We start from the raw sequence: 24,065 nt of genomic DNA on the forward strand, positions 1-24,065 counted from the left end.
CGTAACCCTTGGCTACACAAGACTGAAACTAAAGTTGGCTGTAGGCTGTGTAGTCTGACTGTTTAGGTAAGTTTGTCTTTTATCTTACTGGTAAACTGATCAGCTGGCTGAAACAAAGCACCCCCCCAGCCCTAACGTTACCTGCAGCAGTGAGTGACATCAGCAGAGGACAGGAGGAAGGACTGTTACTGACTGATGGAGGACAGAGGACAGGAGGAAGGACTGATACTGACTGATGGATGACAGGAGGAAGGACTGATACTGACTGATGGAGGACAGAGGACAGGAGGAAGGACTGAAACTGACTGATGGAGGACAGGAGGAAGGACTGTTACTGACTGATAGAGGACAGAGGACATGAGGAAGGACTGTTACTGACTGGAGGACAGAGGACAGGAGGACGGACTGATACTGACTGAAGGAGGGGGACAGGAGGAAGGACTGATACTGGCTGATGGAGGACAGGAAGAAGGACTGATACTGACTGATGGAGGACAGAGGACAGGAGGAAGGACTGATACTGACGGATGAAGGACAGAGGACAGGAGGAAGGACTGATACTGACTGATGGAGGACAGGGGGAAGGACTGATCAAGGCTCTGGACTGCGACCAAAATGATCGCATATGCAACCTTTTTTTGGGAGCGTGCGAGCTCAATTTTTACCTAGTCGCATTTGTGCGAGTTCATGATCATTACTATTTTGGTAACACGATAAGAGCGTTGGATATTGCAGATCAAAGCTCTGTTCTGTGTAAATCTTCGCATGTGCACATACGCCGCCCCTACCTCACGCGCATCACACACTAAAGGGCACCAAAGGGGAACACTATGCTGTGTGTTTATTGTAGGCAATGTGGTCCGTCCGTTGCAGGTAATTCTAAACTTGTTAGTGGCTCAACACAGTTTAAGAGTGAGGCTTCACTCTATGAGAGAGGCTTCTCATCACAAAAAAAGGATTAAGTCAGATGTTAGGGCAAGTCTGCACACTGATACTGTGGAAGACCTCATCAGTGTTAACTCAATAATTACAACGATAACTTTGCATAGTTGGACTTTACTCAACAGTGGCCACTGCCAACACATCGACACAACGTCAAAGTAATACACAACACATGTGCAGTAGGTAACACATGCGCAGTAGGTAACTAAGCACTTAACAAACTCCCCTTTTTCTTTAAAGAAAAACAAACATTACTGTTATTTAAAACCTTCAACATATGCACAGGTTTAAAGCTGCAACTTTAACGACAACAGTTTGAGGGTAGAAGGGTTTTTTGTTGTATAGTCCATTCAGTCTTTAAGTCGGTATACACCTTCACTGAGAGCCCTCAGTAGAACAAGTGCTGATGTCCCCGTCTTAGTCAAGCAGTCAGCAAGCTGCTCCTTGGTAGCTGACCACATGATCTGCTGGATAGTCCCTGAGTGGATGAGCTCCTTGACACTGCTAATTTCGAGTCGAAGTCTCTTTTCGGTGACTGATTTAGTGGACTTAACAGCATCAAGAAGAGAGTGATTATCTGTTACACACACAATGGGCAAATTGTTACGTGTGCAATCACCTGTGGTAACTTCTGAGTAGAGAGTAGCTAAGAAAACTGCACTGTCGATGCCATCTGCAAGTGCCAAAGTTTCTCCTGCTAAAGTACTTCGGACAACTCTCCTGATCCTCTTTGACTGCCAGCATATAGGTGAGAATCTTCCATTCTCTCCCATCAGCATGACCAGGTGTCCGCCTTGAGTGCCTCCGTCTGGAAGGTTTCCCATTGAGGAATCACTGAACACCACCAGTTTAAGGGAGCTGTCTTTTCCCAAGTCCTGAAACCTCAAGGTCACCTCTTCTGATTTCAGTTTTCTAATAAGTTTGTTTGCCCAGTGCAGAGTCTGAACAGTAGCATTCTTTGTACTGGATGCCAAGATAGATATGTCACACATTATGTCGGGTATACTCTGTCTTGCTACCCACAATATTTGTCCAATCTTTGACTTTAGCATGTCAGTTTCATTGTCTGTTAGAGGAGCCTCTCGCTGTGTGGCTGTGGTGGGGTCCACAGGAATGGTTGCAGATTCTTTATGTACATACTTTGTTGCACCTGTATCTCATCCTCCAATGAGTGAACCTCCATTCCAATGTAGCTGAAGCTATTGTGTTCTTCACATCCAACTTGGAGAGCAGCTTTCAAGTGAGGGATGACTGCTGTGAACGTTTCTGAACCACCCCAGATGAAATCATCGACATGACAGGCAAGAACTCCCATCACATTACAGGAGTCATCCAGCCAGTAGAACACTGCTGGATCAACTTGTGACACAGTAGCTCCCAACTGCTGCATGGTGTCTTTCACTCTGTTGTACCAATACAAAGAAGCATCTGCTAATCCATAAACACACTTCTTCAACTTCCATAGAGTTCCTGTGCTCTGAGCTTGTTGAGGAGGATGGATATAAACATTACGGGTTAACTCTTTACCCTGTAAAAAGGCTGCTTTAATGTCCATGGAGTTCAGCTGCCATTTCTTTTGACATATTACAGCCATGATCATTTTCAGAGACTCTTGAGGCGCATGTAGGTGAGTCTTTTGGGAGCTCCTGAGTGTTAATTTCTTCAAAGCCCCTTGCAACTAATCTAGCTTTAGGTACAACACCATCAGGTGTCTCCTTGAGTGTGCACACCCACCTTGTAGAGATACATTTCTGGCCTTCATCTGTCACCTCCTCAAACACTTCATTCTTTGTCCAGTTGCTGAGTTCAGCGTGTTTGGCAGACATGAAGGCATCATCATTCACAATAAGTATGTCATCTTCATGGCAGTCAGCGCATAACTGGGCATGCTCAGATGGAAGCACCTGAGGATCTTCTACTTGTCCTAGGTCAACTGACCCTGTTGTGCCAGAAATTTCTTCAGGCTCAGTGTACTGCAAGTTGTACCAGTTTTTGTATGTTCCAGTGGCTTTTCCTGCGCGGCTGAGGATTTTTGCAGTGTGTGCTTGGCCACTTTCACTATCTGCATATGTAACTAACTGTCCAATTTTCAGCCTAATTCCTTCACAAGTCGAGATTGGGTGTGTCTGTGAGGCGTCAGATTGACCATGATTACCCTCTTCAGGCTGTATTGGTGTGTGAGTGGGCTCACTGTTATCCTCAGCATCAAGAGATTCATTTGTAGGTATCTCTTCTTCACTTTCATTTTCAGTGTCATAGTTATTACCATTTGGCCCAGATTCTGGTGAGGCGATATGATTTTCAGTCACTTCCAGCTGATTGTCCATTTCTCCCGGCCCTGCTTGTGAGCCATCTATCTTTCGAAGCCTGGAGTGATGTACGTGAACATAGGTGCCTCCATGCCTCACAAATATCACCACACCATCTTGGCCGATGACCACACCTGGACCTTTCCATTCTGTACAATCCATCCGTTTGTAGTAGACTTTGTCGCCTGTCTCGTATCGGTCATCAATGGGCCGCAGTTGTTTCCGAAGTGCTCTTCGGATCCTCTCAGAGCATTCAGCTTCTGTAAATGCTCTTCTTGCAGCATGTAATGCTGCGGTGTGCTGGGCTAGCCAGGTATTCATATTAGTACCCTCTAGAGCTGGTGGCTTATCAGTGAGAACTGAAGGCAGATTTGGGTTCTGTCCGAACACCAGCTGGTAAGGACTATAGCCATGCACATTGTGCATAGAATTTTTTGCCATTAATGCCCAGTCTAGGGCTGTCTTCCAGTCACATCCATTGTCTCTTTTCACTTTCAACAGGATTTCAGTGAGGGTTTGATTATGCCTTTCCAAAAGCCCATTGCTCCATGGGTTATAAGCTGCAGTTGTCTTCACTTCAATGTTGAAGCTTTCAGCCATGTTTCTCATTTCTTCGTTGTTGAATTCCCCCCTATTGTCACTGAACAGTCTGCGTGGAGGACCATGAACACTTATCCAGCAATGAATAAAGTGTTTCACAATCTCCCTGGGTTTCTTAGTGGTGACAATGCTCCCTGCACTGAAGCGTGTGAAGTGGTCAATGGCGTGCAGGTACCACACTCCTGTCTCTAGCTCATGTAAGTCCACAGCTACAGTTTCATTGTAGGTTGAGGCCATAGGCAAGCCTACTGCCGGCTTTTGCTTTGGTTTCCTATATCTGATGCATGTCTCACATTTGTTTACAATGTCCTGGAGAATTGTGGTGCATTCATCATCATCATCATTACCTGAACAGGCCAGTAGTTTTTTCAGTCTGTCGGCTGAAGCATATCCAAACTGTTTGTGTAGTTTCAACAGAACTTTCTGTTTTTCCTTTGTTGTCATGTTGTCTGTCACAGTGAGAATGTCATCCTCAGTTTGGATCTTGTTTTCATCTGTGTTACTCTCATCTCTTAAGCTCAAACAATAATGTCCTGAAGATGTCAGTTCAAGTTTCACTGGTTGCTTAAACATAGTGGCTTTGTCATTTTCAATGTCCAAAACAGCACCTGCTCTTTTCAGTGAAGTTTTGCTTAAAAGCAATGGGATATCTACTGGGACAACTTCTGTTTCAATTTTACATTTAGTCTGTCCTATCATTGCTGGAATTTTGACTTTTTTTGTAGAATGAACAATTCTCCCATCACCAAACTTGAATGATCTTACACTCTTTGTGTCCTTTATTTTCAATAACTCACTCTTTGTTAGTCCACTGACGTAATCATCAAGCCATTTTTCTCCACACACAGTTCTGGTGCAAGCTGTATCAATAACAGCTGATCCTAAGGATTCCACCATGAAGATCTCTGTGTCAGACAATGATTCTTTTGACAACAAAGTAATGTTGCATTCTTCAACATCTGTCAGTCTCTCATCCTCAGTCACTTTTGCATGTTCATTTTTGTGTGGACAGTCCTTTGCCCAGTGATATGTGCTTTGGCAAACTGCACATCTTGATCTTTTTCCATATCTGTCGAGTGGATTTGTGCCCTGAACAGCCACAGGAAAGTGTGAAGCTAGCTTGCTTTCACGCCTGCCGGTGAAGCGTGTGTAGTAGGCAGAATCAGCAGCATCCCCTCTCACACGCAGCTCACGAGCACCCTCTAGTGGCGTATTATCGCCAAAGATCCTCTTCAAGGCTGACTTCATGTTAACAAACAAGAGGCTTGAACAGGCCGTAAGCGCCAACTGTTTGTCTTTAACATTAAGTCCAGCAGTATCTAGTAGCTTGAAAGCTAACACAGCATCTGGAAGCTCCATTTTAAACTGAGTTATTCTGTTGTATTTCCGTTCAAATTCGACAATGTAATCAATCATAGAGACGCCATTTTCTCTCGTGACGCGGTCAAACTCCGTGTAGGCGTCATACTGGCGATCTTTTTCCTCTTTCAAAAACACGGAATCCAGTTTCGTGAGAAGTGTAGTCATTCCATCGTCTTTGTTTAAATCCACTGCGGCGATTTCCAGCGCACTGTCCCTCGCTCTTCCCGTTAGCGACAAGGCAACTGCCAAAGCCTGCTTCTTCTTCTCCAGGTCGGTAACGAGCCTCCAGATTTCGACCTCATTTTTCCAACTGTCGTAGGATTTCTTCTCGTCAAACGCCGGCGGAACTTTGTAATTGCCAGCGGACATCCTCTGCTACCAATGTTAACTCAATAATTACAACGATAACTTTGCATAGTTAGACTTTACTCAACAGTGGCCACTGCCAACACATCGACACAACGTCAAAGTAATACACAACACATGCGCAATAGGTAACACATGCGCAGTAGGTAACAAGCTGACGTGTCCCGTGTCCCGACACATACACACATAGGCAAAATTGTTGGTACCCTTACGTTAAAGAAAGAAAAACCCACAATGGTCACTGAAATAACTTGAAACTGACAAAAGTAATAATAAATAAAAATTCACTGAAAATTAACTAATGAAAATCAGATATTGCTTTTGAATTGTGGTTCAACAGAATCATTTTAAAAAACAAACTAATGAAACTGGACTGGACAAAAATGATGGTACCCTTAACCCTTGATGGCTCTAGCTGTCTCAGGTTTGAAGGGTGCCTTCTCCGAATGCATGTTTCAGCTCCTTCCACAGATGTTCAATAGGATTTAGATCAGGGCTCATAGAAGGCCACTTCAGAATAGTCCAATGTTTTGTTCTTAGCCATTCTTGGGTGTTTTTAGCTGTGTTTTGGGTCATTATCCTGTTTGAGGACCCATGACCTGCAACTGAGACCAAGCTTTCTGACACTGGGCAGCACATTTCGCTCCAGAATGCCTTGATTGTGTTCAGATTTCATTGTACCCTGCACAGATTCAAGACACCCTGTGTCAGATGCAGCAAAGCAGCCCCAGAACATAACCTAGCCTCCTCCATGTTTCACATTAGGTACAGTGTTCTTTTCTTTGTATGCTTCATTTTTGCGTCTGTGAACATAGAGTTGATGTGACTTGCCAAAAAGCTCCAGTTTTGTCTCATCTGTCCAAAGGACATTCTCCCAGAAGCTTTGTGGCTTGTCAATATGCTTTTTGGCAAATTCCAGTCTCGCTTTTTTATGATTTGCGTCCTCCTCGGTTGTCTTCCATTAAGTCTACTTTGGCTCAAACAGCGACGGATGGTGCAATATGACACTGATGTACCTTGACCTTGGAGTTCACCTCTAATCTCTTTGGAAGTTGTTCTGGGTTCTTTGGTTACCATTCGTGTTATCCGTCTCTTCGATTTGTCATCAATTTTCATCTTGCGGCCACGTCCAGGGAGGTTGGCTACAGTCCCATGGACCTTAAACTTCTGAATAATATGTCCAACTGTAGTCACAGGAACATCAAGCTGCTTGGAGATGGTCTTATAGCCTTTACCTTTAACATGCTTGTCTATAATTGTCCTTCTAACCTCCCGAGACAACTCTCTCCTTAGCTTTCTGTGGTCCATGTTCAGTGTGGTACACACCATGATACCAAACAGCACAGTGACTTCTTTTGACCCTTTAAATAGGCAGACTGACTGATTAAAAGTTTGAATATACCTGTGATGCTATTTACAGGACACACCTTAGTTTAATATGTCCCTATTGTCAAATTATTTTCAATCTTTTCTAGGGGTACCATCATTTTTGTCCAGGCCAGTTTCATTAGTTTGTTTTTTAAAATGATTCTGTTGAACCACAATTCAAAAACAATAGCTGATTTTCATTAGTTAATTTTTAGTGAATTTTTTTTCATTATTACTTTTGTCAGTTTCAAGTTATTTCAGTGACCATTGTGGGTTTTTCTTTCTTTAACGGAAGTGTACCAACAATTTTGCCTACGTGTGTATCTGTAAAACACTCAAATGTCACGGTTTTCAACAGTCACTAACAAATTGTGCCAGTTTTCACTACAATTAAGATAATATTATACTTGCATAGACATTTATCATGTCCCACTCATTAATTAATTTGTGTGCATGAGATAAGTATATAGAGAGCCAGCACAGCGCACCACTGCAGTCTCTATAGAGAGTGATATTGTGCGTGGTCAAGCCAACATTACGCACGGACGCAACAGATATCTGCTGTTACATTTAGTGTAGTTCTGATCCACATAACCCTCCGTGCTTATATGCACATGAAACGTGTCATTTTGATTAATTATTCTACACAGTTCCTTCTGCGCATCAACAGGCATTTCGCTCCTCTTATAACTCCCTCAGGACCGGCCGTTCCGTCTTTCACCAGGACGGTGTCTCCATCCAGGACAAAATGTCGTCTGAGCTCCACAATTTTAATTAATAATAATAATAATAATAATAATAATAATAATAATAATAATAATAATAATACATTTTATTTGGTGGCGCCTTTCAAGACACCCAAGGACACCTTACAAAGATAAAATTAAACATAGACAGATAAAAACAACTGGACATGACAGAGACACACATTTATGCATGATGAACTGATGGACACTACAGAGAGTAGGCCAGTTTGAATAGGTGGGTTTTTAGGAGGGATTTGAATGATGTAATAGTGTTAGACTGCCGGATGTGTGGGGGGAGTGAGTTTCATAGCCTGGGAGCAGGGCAGCTGAACGCACCAGCTCCCATGGTGCTGAGGCGTGAGGTGGGGGTGGTCAGAAGACCAGCTGATGATGAGAGGAGGGAACGGGAGGGTGTGTACTCCTGAAGGAGGTCAGTGAGGTAGGTGGGGGCAAGGTTGTGGAGGGCTTTGTAGGTGAGCAGGAGGTTTTTGTAGTCGATCCGGTATTTAACAGGGAGCCAGTGCAGTTGGATGAGGATGGGGGTGATGTGGTCGGAGGATTTGGTAAGGGTGATGATCCGGGCAGCAGAGTTCTGAATGATTTGAAGTCTGTTCAGCAGTTTGATGGGAAGGCCAGAGAGGACAGCGTTGCAGTAGTAAATGTGACAAATGCGTGGACCAAGATTTCTGTGCTGGAGTGAGACAGGGATGGGCGGAGTCTGGACATGTTGCGTTGGTGGAAGAAATCAGTCCGGGTGACGTTTTTTATATGAGGTGCAAAGGAGAGGGTGCTGTTTAGGGTGACCCCAAGGCTCTTGACGTGGGTGGAGAACGGAACAGAGAAGCCATCAATGATGAGGTGTGGAGCAGTGGTGTGTTGTGCTTTGTAGATGGTGTTTTTGGAGCCGATGAGCAGGGCCTCTGTTTTATTGCCATTGAGTTTTAAAAAGTTCCTGCTCATCCAGCTCCTGATGTGTTGTAGGCAGGTGGTGAGGGAGGTGGGTGGCAGGGCAGCGGTGGGTTTTGTTGAAATGTAGAGCTGTTTGTCGTCGGCATAGCAGTGAAAAAGGACTTTGTGATGACGGAGGATAGTGCCAAGAGGAAGGAGGTAGATGATAAATAGGAGTGGACCCAATACTGACCCCTATGGGACACCCACTGAAACAGTAGAACACCTTGACCTGTGGTTGCCCAGTTGTACAAATTGTTGTCTGTCGGTGAGATATAAGGAAAACCTTGTGAGTGCAACACCAGTGATACCAATATCAGCCAGACGTTTGATGAGTAGTGGGTGGGTGATGGTGTCAAAGGCAGCAGTGAGATCGAGGAGGATGAGGATTGTGAGCAGTCCATAGTCAGCTGCACGGAGGAGGTCATTTGTGATTTTGACCAGGGCTGTGTCAGTACTGTGTTTGGGGCGGAAACCAGATTGGAAGGGTTCATGGAGATTATTTGAGTCGAGGTGGGACTGAAGTTGGGCGGCAGCCACTCTCTCAAGAGTTTTGGAGATGAAGGTGAGGTTGGCGATTGGCCTGTAGTGGTTTCAATCAGCTGGGTCAGCACCGGGTTTTTTGAGAGTTGGTGTAATTGCAGCAGTTTTGAGGGTGGGGGGTACAATACCGGTGGTGAGGGATGAGTTGATGATTCTTGTGATCATGGGGGAGATGGAGGGCAGGCAGGCTTTGACGAGGATAGTGGGGAGGGGATCGAGCTGACAGGTAATGGGTTTGGCTTTATGGATGAGCTCAGTGATGGTTAATTCTGTTGTTGGTGGGAAGTTAGAGAGGGTGCTGATGAGTGGTTGGCAGGAGGTAACCATCCAGAGTGGGTCACATGAGGAGGTGCAGGATGAGCCCAGCTGTTGGTGGATGGTGTTGATTTTGTTATCAAAGAATTGCAGAAAGGCAGTGCAGTGATCAGTGGAGGTATTTGGGGGGAGGGTTCTTGGAGGCTGAAGAAGGTGGTTGACTGTTGACAAGAGGGTTCTGGTGTTACCTTGACCGGTATTGATGAGGTTGGAGTAGTAGGAGAATTTGGCGGTGGAGCGAGCGTTCTTGTAACGGTGTAAGTGTTCTGTGTATAGTTGGATGTGCACTGAAAGTCCAGTCTTTTTGCACAGCCGCTCAAGTTAACGAACGGTTGATTGAAGATGACGGAGGTCAGCGGTGTACCAGGGAGCGGTGTGGGTGAAGGAGACTGTGCGGGTTATCAGGGGAGCCATGGTATCCAGGGAAGAGGAGAGACAGTTGCTGTAATGATTCACCAGTTCAGCAGGGGAGGAGGATGGGGGAGGACTGGGGGAGGAGTTAATAAGGGTGATGAGATCTGTGGGGTTGATGCATTTAATGTTTCTGAAGGAGATGGTCCGTTGCTCTTTTATTTTAGATAGGGGGGGTGGACCTCAAATAAGATGACTTAGTTGTCAGAGAATGGGAGGTCAGCATCAGTGAGGTTATGAGGGGTGATACCAGTGCAGTAGATTAAATCAAGTATGTGACCTTTGTTATGGGTTGGGAAGTTGACATATTGTGTGATATTGAGACATTCAAGGAGTGAGGTGAAATCATTTGTAAAACCAATGGAAGAGTTGTCAATGTGGATGTTGAAGTCACCCAAAAGGATGACAGGAGGGGACATGGCACACACAGATGTTAATAGTGGTGATAGTTTAGTGAGAAAGAGGGCAGAGGGCTTTGGTGGTCTGTAGATGGTGATAATGATGATGGGTGTGGAGCCTGTGAGTTTTATAGCTAAACATTCAAAAGTGGAATGATGGGGGACGGTGACTGTACAGACTTTGATGCTCTCACGATAGAGCACAGCAAGACCACCCCCCCTCCCTGAAGCACGGGGTTTACTAGTGTATTTAAAACCAGGTTGGACAGCTTCATTGAGCTGGGAGAAATCATTTGGCTGTTGCCAGGTCTCAGTGAGGCATAAAAAGTCCAGTTTGTTGTCCATTATAAACTCATTGACCAGCAAACCCTTGCTAGTGAGGGATCTGATGTTAAAAAGAGCCAGTTTTAAACAGACAATTGGTGCATAGGTGGCTGCTTTGTGCAGGGGGGACAACACACTGTGATTGACAGGACGGGTGGCAGTGCGAGGGGGGCGGGGCTCAGTGGACCAGAAGGAGGGAATGCTCGTGTTGTTGTTGTTGTTGTTGTTGTTGTGCTTGGTGAACTGAAAGTTCCAACGTGATTCACGATGCACATATCTGGGTCGTTTGAGGATGTCACGATGAGAAAGCAGAGCTGGACAGATCGTGTAGTGGGATCGGAGAGACAACAGCTCTGTTGCAGAGTATTTCTGTATTTTGTGACGGTGAAACACAGAGTGATCCAGATGAGGAGTTTGATGACCAACATGATGGTGTGGAGAGTTCTAAAACACTATAATCCAACAGTTTTGTAATCCAGATGATGATGATGATGAGGCCACGAAGCCAGCCAGGTAGAGGTGGAGGGGTCGAGCGTGTTGGCTGTAGCTGCAGAGCTGCAGGCTACACCCGGGCGAGAAGACCAAAAAACGCTGCTGGGATGTACAGCAGGTTGGCCGGTTAGCAGGCTAGCAGGTTAGTAGGTTAGCCGGTGGGCGAGACCACGCACTGTGCTGTAAACCACAGGAATCACTTGGAACCCTGGAGAGCAGGCAGGATAGACGGCAGACAGCTTCGATGAGGCGTTTGTAGGCATGTCAGATCAGGCAATACAGCCACAGTGAGCACAGAGGAGACCCGACAGTCCCATACAGGTGAGCCCTTTTACCGGCGAAATTAGCTCCAGGCTACCGAGTGTAAAGTTAAACACAGTAGCGCCAAACACACAGGGACAACCAGACTGTTGAACTACTTCAGCAAAGAACCAGACAATCTAAGCAGTATGCAACAGACGAGTTGAAGCAAAACAATCAAATAAACAAACAAATCATGGCGGAGGCGCGGCAGCAGCTTGCCAGCGGTCCCTCTTCCTCATGGCATTATAATAGCCTGAGACGAAACAAGTTGAAAAATAATGTACGTAGGCCCAGACAACAATACGTTTCCTCTGAGGGAAACTCTACAGGACTCGCAAACTGTCAGTGCGTCATGACGGGGACAGCCATGTGATTAAAGGGGGAGAAAGTAGTGAATGTGATAAGTCATGATTGTCACTCAGAGCCTCTAATGCACCCCCCCTATAATAATGCCTTCTTTCTGATCCCACTCTGTGCTCAAATGCGCCACAGGTGTGCCAAGTTAGCCATCCTGATGAGAACGCCTATGGTGTGTGCATATTAGCGCATGCCCGAGTGCGCGAGGATGGGCATGCATGAACGTGCGCGTGCATGAACGTGCGCGTGCTTGAACGTGCGGTACATTTAAGTGTCCCGGTTTGGGGGTTAAAAATATGGTCACCCTACATCAGAATCAGTGTTTAGGGGTCAGAGCTGATGGACTATGATGCCAGGCAGGATGTCAAGCAGAGGCTCTCCCAGGGAAAGAGGGTTAGGAGGCCCAAGTTTAAGAGCAGGCTCCTCTGAATTGCAGGGTTTGAAGGAATGTTGTGTTAAGTTAATTTAATTGAAGTTATGTTAATTTAAGTTAAGTGCAAACAAACATTCTGTTGTTATGCTTTGCTTTTAACAACATTTTTGTTGTGTTTTCTTCTGATGTTATAGAAGATGACCTATTTTGTTAATCACTGTTTGTGGCAGAGAAACTTAATATTCAGATTAAAATATTTAGCAAATATCAAGTTTTGAGGTATTGTCAATGTTTCATTCGGGTATGTAAATTAAGACAGCTATTTATTAGCATGCAAGGTCATTGATTAATACCATGCTGTAACCCAAAAAAAAGGGTGTGACCAAATCATGTGCTTTGCGACCAACTGAGAAAGTTGGTAGCACCAGTGCTACCAGTGGAAAAGTTAGTCTAGAGCCCTGCTGATACTGACTGATGGAGGAGGACAGAGGACAGGAGGAAGGACTGATACCATAACAAATTTAACTATATGGCAAACTACAGCATTGTTTTGCATTTTGTGTCTTTTGAATAAAAGGCTACTTTTTCAGTAATATATTTTCATCATTCAAGTTTTGTTAAAATTATTGTTATAATATTGTATCGTATCGAGATCGTGAACCCAATATCGTGTATCGTATAGTATCGTGAGCTGAGTGAATCGTCACAAACCTATGACTAACACAATGCAAGATTTATTAGAAAGATGTTATCAGATATATTGTTATCAATTATACACGAGAGCTAGAAATACAATCTTCATCCATATAACATACACACACACACGGCATGAAGGAGCTCCCTCTTAACAAATACCCATCATGGCATGTGAACATAAATGTGAGATAGAGAGAATGACAAGTTATAGAAAGATACTGGTTGCATGGCAACAAGTGGCACATCGAGAGTGTTTCAGGAATTATGATCTGTCATCAATGCTAATGCTAATGCTGTTAGCTAACGTTTTTAGCGAGTTCGGTGGACAACTTGGCAGTTTAATGTGGAAATGAGATGGAAAAGATATTTAGTTTTATGTGTGTAATTTTCCTGTGTGGCCTTCAATTATATGCTGGTTTCCTAAAATGACACCTAAAATTTTATGAACCTCTGGTATAGTAGTATGTCACAAAAAAGTATATAGTATAGTATACCATAAAAAGTCATGTTATAATATGCCACAAAAATGTCATAAAAAAGTCAGTTTAGTATGTCACAAAAATGTTATGGCATTAAAATGTCATAGTATAGTATGCCATAAAAAAGTCATAGTATACAGTAGTATGCCATAATAAGTCATAGTATAGTATGCCATATAAAGTTATAAAATGTTTTAGTTTAGTATGCCATAAAAACTCATACTATAGTATACTATAAAATATTAATAGTATAGTATGCCATAAAAAAGATAAATAGTGCCATGAAAATATTAGTATTTTATGCCAATAAAATAGATTTATAGCGTTGTATGCTATTAAAAAGTCATACTGTAGTATGCCATAAAGAACTAGAAAATGCATTTCCCACCGAAAATGGGTGGGAATGCTGACGGCTTAAATTTATGCAAAGCATTGCTGAAAATGCAGAAATGTGAAATGACTTGCCTAAAAATGTTAAAGCTCAAATGCATTGCAGGGCTCTAGACTGCGACCAAAATGATCGCATATGCAACCTTTTTTTGGGAGTGTGCGAGTTACAGCTCGTTAACGAGCTGGCAGCTGACGTTTGTATTTACAGTGAGTGAGTTGACGATAACGTGACGTTAACTATGAGGAGTCAAAACTCTGCCACAGCTCAGATCATGTTACTAATGTTAACCACTTATTTACGTACTTACTCCTCTTTTTGTCCTCTTTGGGTAATAAGACTGCAATGAATGAATTGTGTCTGTACCAACATGCTGCGTCTCTCCTCATGACAGGAGCATCTCCAGCAGCTCCTCCAACTTTAGGAGCAGCTAGCAGGGCCTGTCCTAACTTTTTGGGGGCCCTTTGCAAAATCTTGTTTTTCGACCAAATGCTATTTTTTTCACAGCAATATAAAATAGATCATTCAAGATTCAAGATGTTTATTGTCACGCCGGTTGTACAGGTACAAACGTGTGAAATACTTTTTGCTGGGAAGCTCCATTAAAATAATAAATTATATTACATTTACATTTACATTACATTTACATTACAATTATAAAAGGAAATACTTTATACAAGGGCATATTAAGAACATATACAGGCATATTAAGAACATATGTATTAAGAATATATACAGTATATACAGTATAGGATATATTTTTGTGTAAGAATGTGTCGAATGAATTATAGATTTAAAAGTCTGATGGCCTGGGGGAAAAAACTGTTTCTCAGTCTGCTGGTGTGAGTCCTGGGGGTCCTGTATCTTCTACCAGAGGGCAGGAGGGAGAACAGGCTGTTGTGGGGGTGTGTTGTCCTTAATGACCGTCAGGGACTTCCTGAGGCACCACTGTGTGTAAAGCTCCTGCAGGCTGGGCAGCTCGCACCCGGTGATGTGTTGGGCCGAGCGCACCACCCTTTCCAGCGCCTTACGGTCCACGTTGGTGCAGCTGCCGTACCAGGTGGTGAAGCAGCCTGTCAGGAGGCTCTCTATGGTGCCCCGGTAGAAGTCCCTGAAGATTTGTGGTTTCAGTCAGAGAGTCTTGAGTCGCCTCAGAGCGTACAGTCTCTGCTGGGCTTTCCTGACTACAGCGGTGGTGTGGGTGGCCCATGTCAAGTCCTTATGGATATTGACACCCAGGTATTTAAAGGTGTCCACCCTTCCACCGCTGTGCCGTTAATGGTGACTGGGGGGTGAGTGCAAACCCCCCTCCTGTAATCCACGATGACCTCCTTGGTCTTTGAGATGTTCAGGGAGAGGTGGTTGTTCTGACACCACTGTTCCAGGGTGGTCACCTCCTCCCTGTAAGCCGTCTCGTCGCCATGGGAGATCAACCCCACAACTGCTGTGTCATCCGCAAACTTCACGATGGTGTTTGAAGCTCTTGTTGCCACACAGTCGTGGGTGTAGAGGGAGTACAGGAGGGGGCTGAGAACACAGCCCTGTGGCTCTCCCGTGCTGAGAGTCAGTGAAGTCGAGGTGAGGTTGTCGATTCTCACCACCTGGGGGCGTCCCGTCAGGAAGTCCAGGATCCAGTCACACAGTGGTGTGTTCAGGCCCAGATCCTTAAGCTTACTGACGAGCCTGGAGGGCACTATGGTGTTGAACGCTGAGCTGTAATCCACGAACAGCATCCTCACATAGGTGTCCCTTCCTTCCAGGTGGGAGAGGGCGGTGTGTAGTACATGGGCGATGGCGTCCTCTGTGCCTCTGTTTGGGCGGTATGCAAATTGTAGGGGGTCGAGTGTGGGGGGAAGCATGGGGCAGATGAGGGATTTAACCAGCTTCTCAAAACACTTGCTGATTATGGGGGTGAGGGCTATGGGGCGCCAGTCGTTTAAGCTGGTTACTTTTTGTTGTTTGGGGATGGGGATGATGGTGGTGGATTTGAAGCAGGTGGGGACAGTCCGGAGAGAGAGCGACAGGTTGAAAATTGTTGTGAAAACCCCCGCCAACTGGTGTGCGCAGGACTTCAGGACGCGTCCTGGAATGCCGCCTGGGCCGGCCGCTTTGCGTGGGTTGATACGCAGGAGGGTCCGGCAAACATCAGCCTCTGTGATGGAGAGGGGACGGTCCTGTTCTGCAACAGTCATGGAGGAGGGGTGTGGAGGTGATGGGCAATCCAGGTTTTCAGCTGAGGTGGGGATAGAGGGAAGGGGGTTGTCAGTGTTGGATGGTAGTGGTAGTAAGGGGGGGTTCTGATTGTCTGCAGGGGTGGGGGTGGGGCAGGACATGACACAGGGTCTGACAGAGGAGTCAAACCTGGCGTAAAAATGATTGAGTTCGTCTGGGAGGTTGGGTGCTGTGTTTGTGATCTGTTGTCTGGGTCCTTTAAAGTCTGTCATGGTTTGGAGTCCTTGCTGCAAGTGCCTTGGGTTGTTGGAAGTGAGCTTGGACTCCACCCGTTGTCTGAAGTCTCTCTTTGCCTGTTTGATTACTGTCCTTAAAGAGTAACGTGAATGTTTGTAGTCGTCTGGTGAGCCTGAGGTGAAGGCTGTGTTCCGTGCATTGAGGGCTGCACGGACATCACAGTTTATCCAGGGCTTTTGATTTGGCTTTGTCTATATAGTTTTTGTGGGGACTACGTCCTCCGTGCATGTCCTGATGAAGCTGGTGACTGTGTCTGTGAAGCCACTGATGCTGTCGTTTGCGGTCCTGAACATCCCCCAGTCCACGTGATCAAAACAATCCTGAAGGATGGCGTCTGATTGGTCTGACCAGCCGTGAACGGTCCTGTAGGCGGGGGCTTCACGTTTCAGTCTCTGCCTATAGGCGGGGGAGAAGGAGGATGGAGGAGTGATCCGATTTGCTGAAAGGTGGGCGGGGGAGGGCTTTGTAGCCGTTGTGGAAGGGGGTGTAGCAGTGGTCCAGTGTGTTGTCTCCCCGTGTGTTGAAGTCAATGTGTTGATACAGTTTTGGGGAAATATTCTTCAGATTGGCCCGGTTGAAGTCCCCCGCAACAATGAGTGCAGTCCTCGGGTGCGCGGTCTCCTGCACGTTAACTGCCCTGTGTAACTCCCAGAGCGCTCTGTCCGTGTCGGCCTGGGGGGGAATATAAACACCGGCGATGGTAACTGATGTAAACTCCCTGGGGAGCCAACAAGGCCGACACTGCAGCATGAGGTACTCCAAGTCAGGGGAGCAGAAGGTGCCGATGGTCCTGATGTTCTGTTGGACACACCGAGTCCGGTTAACCATCAGACATACCCCTCCGCCCCTTGTTTTCCCGGAGAGCTCCTGGTCTCTGTCCGCCCGATGGACGGTGAAACCCGGGGGCTCGATGGCGTGGTCCGGTACCTCAGCTGACAGCCAGGTCTCCGTGAGGCAGATAACGTTACAGTTTCTGATGTCCGGCTGGAAACATATCCGCGCCCGCAGCTCGCACAGTTTGTTGTCGAGAGACTGCACGTTTGCCAGTAACATGGTGGGGAGTGGGGGGCGATGAGCGCGCCGTCTCAGCCGAACCAGGACCCCGGCTCGCCGGCCTCTCCTTCTCTGTTGGGGCCCGGACTTCGGTTGGACCCCGGCTCGCCTGTCTGTCCTCCTCAGTTCAGGAAAGAGAGTTAGATCCGGAGTGAGGAGGTCCCGGCTGTGGTGAGTGCTCCCCTCTCTGATGTTCAGAAGTGTCTCTCTGTTGTAACTGATCCTGGGGGCTTTGTTATTGTTGTTGTTGTTGTTGTTGTTATTGTCGCCGTCGTCCATTCTTTGACGTTGCTTTACTTAACTGATACTATAGAGCCTGAAACTATCACGAGACATAAAACTAGCAAAACTTAACAAAATAACATAAAACTGGCCTAAGAATACAAATTAATCTTTAAAAAAAACACAAAAATAACCTAAACAGGTAGGGAGCTCATGGCATGTCGCCCTGTCCCTACGGCGCCATGGTAACCAATCATAGAAAGGGAATTATGATTATACATATTATATTTAAATAATCACAATTAATAATTGTTTTTATGCAAATAACCACTACAGATGGCAATAACAAACCACAGTTAATGGAAAAAAGTTAATTTCAGACCCTGCTCACGCGCATCACACACTGCAGGCGCCAAAGTTTCACTGTTCCCCAAAATGAAGCGGCCTATCGCTGATTATTTTAAAAAAACAAATGAGGAGAGAAAGGAGGAAGCTGGTGGTGAGGGAGAGTCTAACAGAGGTGGCGACTCAGACACCAACGATGATGAATGTGCAACAGGCACGGAGAGACTGGATGACAGACAAGTGAAGAAACAGAAGTACCACTTTCAGCCACAATGGCTAACACAGTACCCGTGGTTACGTTACCAGGGGAACACTGTGCTGTGTGTTTATTGTAGGCAATGTGGTCCGTCCGTTGCAGGCAACTCTAAACTTGTTAGTTAAAATATTTTGCAAATATCAAGTTTCGAGGCATTGTCAATGTTTCACTGGGGTATGTAAATTAAGACAACTATTTATTAGCATGCATGGTCCTTGATTAATACCATGCTCTAACCGAAAAAAAGGGTGCGACCAAATCATGTGCTGTGCGATCAACTGAGAAAGTTGGTAGCACCAGTGCTACCAGTGGAAAAGTTAGTTTAAAGCCCTGCATTGCACTGCACTGCTGAAAACCCTAGAAGATGAAATGTACAACTGGCAGAGTTGGAAGCTGAACTGCATTACCTAAAGAAGCTAAGAGCTGAAATACATTGTTAGAAAAGCTGGAAGCTAAACTGTAATACTGTCAAAAGTGGTCAATTTAAATTTTCCTGAATAGGCGGAAAGAAGAAATGCTTTGTATGTATATCAGACAGATGAACTGCATTGCTAAACACAAAGAGAGACACAGAGAGAGAGAGAGCGAGAGAGAGAAAGTAGTATGTGCTTGGACAGAAATAGTATTTTCACTGAATTAACCTTTTAAAATCTATAAGTTTTTACACAGAAAGTGGTATTTGGGTGGAAGGTAGCAGTAGTAGTTGTAGTAATAACAGTAGTAGTAGTAGCAGAAAGAGCATGAGTAGTAGTAGTAGTAGAGTCAGTAGGAACAGCAGCAGGAGCAGTATTAATAGTAACAGTAGTGGTAGCAGTAACATCTCTGGTAGTAGTAGTAGCAGTAACAGTAGCCGTAATAGTAATATTAGTAGCAAAAGCAGTAGTAGCAGTAGTAGTAGCAATAATAGTAGTAGTAGTAGTAGTAGCAGAAGCAGCAGCAGCAGCTGTAGTAGTAGTAGCAGAAGGAGCAGTAGTAGTAGTAGTAGCAGCAGCAGCAGCAGCAGCAGTAGCAGAAGCATTAGTAATAGTTGTAGTAGTAGCAGCAGCTAGAACTTTTAAAACTAAGTCGTTAAACAAAATATAATAGTTACTCTATAGAGATTTTATTTTGAAAAAAAACTTGTCCTGAGTTCCCTGTTAAGAGTGTGTGTGTGTGTGTGTGTGTGTGTGTCAGAGAGACAGGTACTTTTAAATCAGAGAGGCAGAGACTGATAGTAACTAGATAGGCTTAGAGGAAATTAAACTTTTACAGTATAAAAAGAGTTTGAGAGCAATGCACCAATCAGAGACTGATGGAGCGCTAATCAGCCAATCAGAGACTGATGGAGCTCCAATCAGAAACACCTGTTTGTGTCTGAAAGTGCTGAATCATGGTTGGGAATGACTGGTGAAAACACAGAGAAGGTAATACCTGAAAAAGACCCCCTCAGTTAAAAACTATACATTGTATTGCTGAAATATCTTCAGTTTGAGCACCTCAACACTTTGGTGAAGATGTAGACGTGTCATTTGTGTGGATAAAGTTAAAAATGACTGAGAACTGGCAGTTTAAAAAGTCTCCACAGTTGAGTTTTTGTTCAAGACTTTTAGAGGTGAATTAACATTGCAGCGGATGAGAGAGAGGAAGGGATCTCTTGGTGCTTTGAAGGAGATAATTCCCAAACTGACTGATGTCACGTGCTCTAGCTTTTAACGATCCACACAATACACACCCATTATAAAATCTGAAATGGTTCTGAAAATTTCATAAAACGTAAACTGTGATAAATGAAAAACTCTAAAAGTTATCAAAAATCTGAATCATATCCTAATAGTTCAAAGACTTGTAACCCGTTTAAAGTTTAAATGAAGTCTGTAGCTGAAAGTATGCAGAAGCAGTAGCATTTCAAAGTGGAGAAGGTTTAAGATGATTTGAAGATTTTCTCCATTGAGTTACATTGTAAAACAAATGTGGAAAAAGCTTAATATTTTAAAAAGTATAAATGGTTGAAACAAGTCAAGATATAGCACTAATGTCCTTAAAGAGCTGAATATTTTGATAGTTGAACGGTTTCTGTAGCTGAAAGTATGCAGGACTAGTTAAATGCCAAAAAAATGTATGGAAGAAATAGTTGAAGTTGATTAAAGATTCAAAGAACAATACTGGGAATGCTGAATCAGCATTCCCACAATAAAGATTCAAAGAACAACACTGGGAATGCTGAATCAGCATTCCCGCAAATATTAGTATAGTGTGCCATAAAAAAGATTAATAGTATAGTATGCCATAAACATGTTATGGCATAGTATGGCATTAAAATGTCATAGGAAAGTCATAGTATAGTATGCCATAAAAAGTGTTGTAAAGAAATCATAATATGTCATTAAATAGTCATAATGTCATAGTATAATATGCCATAAAAGTTATACTATAGTATTCCATGAAATATTAATAGTATAGTATGTCGTAAAAATTGTCCTAAAAAGTCATAGTATATATTGCCATAAAAAGTATCATAAAAAATAAATTGTATAGTATACCATAAATATATCTTATATATATATATGTATATATATATATAGTATGTCATAAAAATGCCATAGTATAGTATGCCATTAAAAAGATTAATAGTTTAGTATGTCATTAAAAAGTGTCATAAAAAAGTCATATTAAAATATGCCATAAAAAATGTCATAAAATGGTGTCATAAAATGTCATAGTATGATATGCCATCAAAACGTATGTCATAACAGTATTAATAGTATAGTATGCCATAAATCTAGTATGTCATATGTGTCATATGCCATAAAAAGTGTCATAAAAAATAATAATATACTATGTCCAAATAAAGTCATAGTATTGAATGATTAACAGTATGTAAATACTGTGTTGTCTGTGTACAAGTGTGTATTGATATTGTGCGTGTGCTTTTGCTGCAGGTGACATGTATGAGGTGGGAGCAGAGAGCGGCCGGTACTACTGCCTCAATGTTCCTCTCAGAGACGGCATCGATGACCAGAGTGAGTTCACTTGCACTAATTTCATTATTGAAATGTAACACCTACTGTATAAAATAACACATTAAGATTAAGATTCATACTGCTGTGAACTTCATCATGTGAGCCACGGCCAACATCTGTGTTTGTGTTTTTCAGGCTACAGGCAGCTGTTCCAGCCGGTTATTAAACAGGTGGTGGATTTCTACCAGCCCACCTGCATCGTCCTACAGGTCAGCCTGTAACTCTGAATTTTTTAATGCAGGATACATCTGTTTAATTAACACTTGTCATCTCAGCTAATGGATCATGGATCATTTAGTCTGTGTGTGAGAAAATGACAGATGTTTCAGTGTGATCAGGGCCAGATAAAGTAAACGTTTCCCGTTATCAGATTAAAAGGCAGCATGTAATTGTAGGATGATTGGCACATTTGAAGTCTGTGTGTTATTCTCCTTCCAGTGTGGAGCAGATTCTCTGGGCTGCGACAGACTGGGCTGCTTCAACCTCAGTATACGAGGACATGGGTGAGACAGACTTATTTTAAATCCTAGATAAAGTGAAAGTGAAACACTGTCAACCGGCTCCTGGTTTTGATCAGTGGCCTTTATCAGAAAGCAAGTTCAACTTAGTCTTGCTCTCTTGGGGTTACCTGGCTTCATTAAGTCTGAGACTGGTGATCCTGGATAACCAGTATCATGAGTTGGCTCTCAACTCTGGGGTTTTTCAATCAATCCAAGAACCGGTCCATGTAAGAAAGGCAGAGTTTTTACTTACAGTACAAGCAACATCATCAGAACCATTAATGAAGTACTGACAATGAAATAAAATGAAACAGTGATAAACCCGTGGGGAAATTAGGTTAAAGCGACAGCAAAATGTGATATTCAACTAGAAAAGGCATTTCCTGCTGAAAATGCGTGGGAATGCTGACAGCTGAAATTTATTGCAAAGCATTGCTGATGTAGGGATTTGGCAGTAACAGGTTTGGTTATTAGCAAATTAATTAATAAATAATAATAGAATTATTAATATTAATAAAGATTATCAATAAACATTAATAATAAACGGGGCACCCCCCTGGAATCAGGGACCAATAACCAAAACATTAATATAGTCTCATTATATATGCTAAACTATCAATTTGGAACGTTGATTAATAATTAAATTAATAACTATAACCAAAATAGATAGTAAAGGTTGAAGGATATCGGAGTTTTTGACACAGCAGAGGTTGGCATTATTCACTCTTGTACAACATTAAAGAGATCAGCATGTATATTCCACAAACATTTATTTACAAGATAATAAAGGTTTAAAACACAATATTAATCTAACTAAATAACTAAACTAAACAAACCAAACAAAGTGTGTATGCGTGCGTGCGTGCGTGCGTGCGTGTGATTGGCTAATGTGAATCAGCGTCTAGTAGCAATCAAACGTTGCCGTGGCGATCGCCACTGCACCCTCAGAGAGACAGTTTATAATAGGAGTTAACCAGAGACATACATGTCATAAAAGTGTCTCTCAGACAAAAAACGTGAGTCCAATCGGCATAATAATGTCATCATCAGAGAGAAGCGTCTCTGCCGAACGCATTGATGTTGTTTTTTTTGTGTGTGGAGTCAAAAATGGGATCATGGGAGCAGGTTAGAAAAGTGCCATTGTCAACTTTCTGTCAGACATTTCCTGTCTGATTTAACATTGCTTTCTATGGAGCAGCTTGATGGACTTACTCTCACTTTTGGGACCCTAGAGACAAATGTGTAAGTCCGACTGATTCCATAGCTACACGACTGCGACCGGCACAAAATTTCCTACAATTTGATGAAAAAATGATCTATGAAGAGTGATAATTGTGGGCTACGGAGCAATTTGTTCAGAAAATTTTCAAAAGATTTCAAAGCTTTCCCGCTCTCTAACGATGATGTCTCACACTCAAGCCCTTAACGACCCACGCAATACACACCCATTATAAAATCAGAAATGGTCTGAAAATTTCATAAAACGTAAACTGGGATAAATGAAAAACTGTAAAAGTTATCAAAAAGCTGAATCATAGCTTAATAGTTCAAAGACTTGTAACCCGTTTAAATGAAGTCTGTAGCTGAAAGTATGCGGAAGCAGTAGCATTTCAAAGTGGAGTAGGTTTAAGAGGATTTGAAGATTTTCTCCATTGAGTTACATTGTAAAAAAAAATGGGGAAAAAGCTTAATATTTTAAAAAGTATAAATAGTTGAAACAAGTCAAGATATAGCACTAATGTCCTTAAAGAGCTGAATATTTTGATAGTTGAATGGTTTCTGTATCTGAAAGTATGCACGACTAGTTAAAGGCCAAAAAACGTACGGAAGAAATAGTTGAAGTTGAATAAACCTTAGAAGAACAATACTGGGAATGCTGAATCAGCATTCCCACAAGTATAAACAATACTGTGCAATCACATAACTAGAATAAAAGAAAAAGAATCTGAAGTTGTAGAAACACTAGAAATAAATTCCAAATATTAAAAGTAAGGCTTAGGCTATGCATAAGTGCAGGAATTATTATATGTGTCTTTAGTATAGTGTGAGTATTTTTTATTTTTTTTCTGACGATGAACAAACTATTATGAATATGTGATGCACATAATAAAGTTAACATTAATGCAGAGACTGTTTCTGCTGTTTGAAATGTTGCATTTTTATAATCATGGGAGGTCCTTAATGGTGTGCAGATTATTTTTCTAATAGAAACAACAAAGGGTAAATGTTTTATTTCCAATTATCATCCCAAACTGGCCTCATGGGATTCTGAGCTGTGTAAAAGCATTGACACAGTCAGGAGTGCCTTCTGGAATGAAAGAAACTGCAGCTATAATCGTCATTATGTATTTAGTGTATTTATACTTCTGTTTGTTAAAAGCTCTGTTTTAAAGAGGAACTATTATGCTCTTTTCCTGGTTCATACTATTACTAAAACATGTTTACATGCTTTAATGTTTAAAAAATGCTTTATTTTCTCAAACCGGCTGCCCTGCAGCACC

At 43.1% G+C, this 24,065-nt stretch overlaps 1 protein-coding gene across 1 annotated transcript in view; it reads left to right on the forward strand.

Annotated features, from left to right (window-relative positions):
- hdac3 (histone deacetylase 3) overlaps window positions 1-24,065 on the forward strand; it is a 42,648-nt gene that overhangs the window by 11,155 nt on the left and 7,428 nt on the right. Inside the window, exons 8-10 of the mRNA XM_037780126.1 lie at window positions 20,984-21,064; window positions 21,200-21,273; window positions 21,503-21,567. Of these exons, the coding sequence (XP_037636054.1) occupies window positions 20,984-21,064; window positions 21,200-21,273; window positions 21,503-21,567 (220 nt within the window). The remainder of the gene's footprint in view (window positions 1-20,983; window positions 21,065-21,199; window positions 21,274-21,502; window positions 21,568-24,065) is intronic.

The sequence above is a fragment of the Sebastes umbrosus genome, chromosome 9 (assembly GCF_015220745.1).
Source record: "Sebastes umbrosus isolate fSebUmb1 chromosome 9, fSebUmb1.pri, whole genome shotgun sequence".
Lineage (NCBI taxonomy): Eukaryota > Metazoa > Chordata > Actinopteri > Perciformes > Sebastidae > Sebastes > Sebastes umbrosus.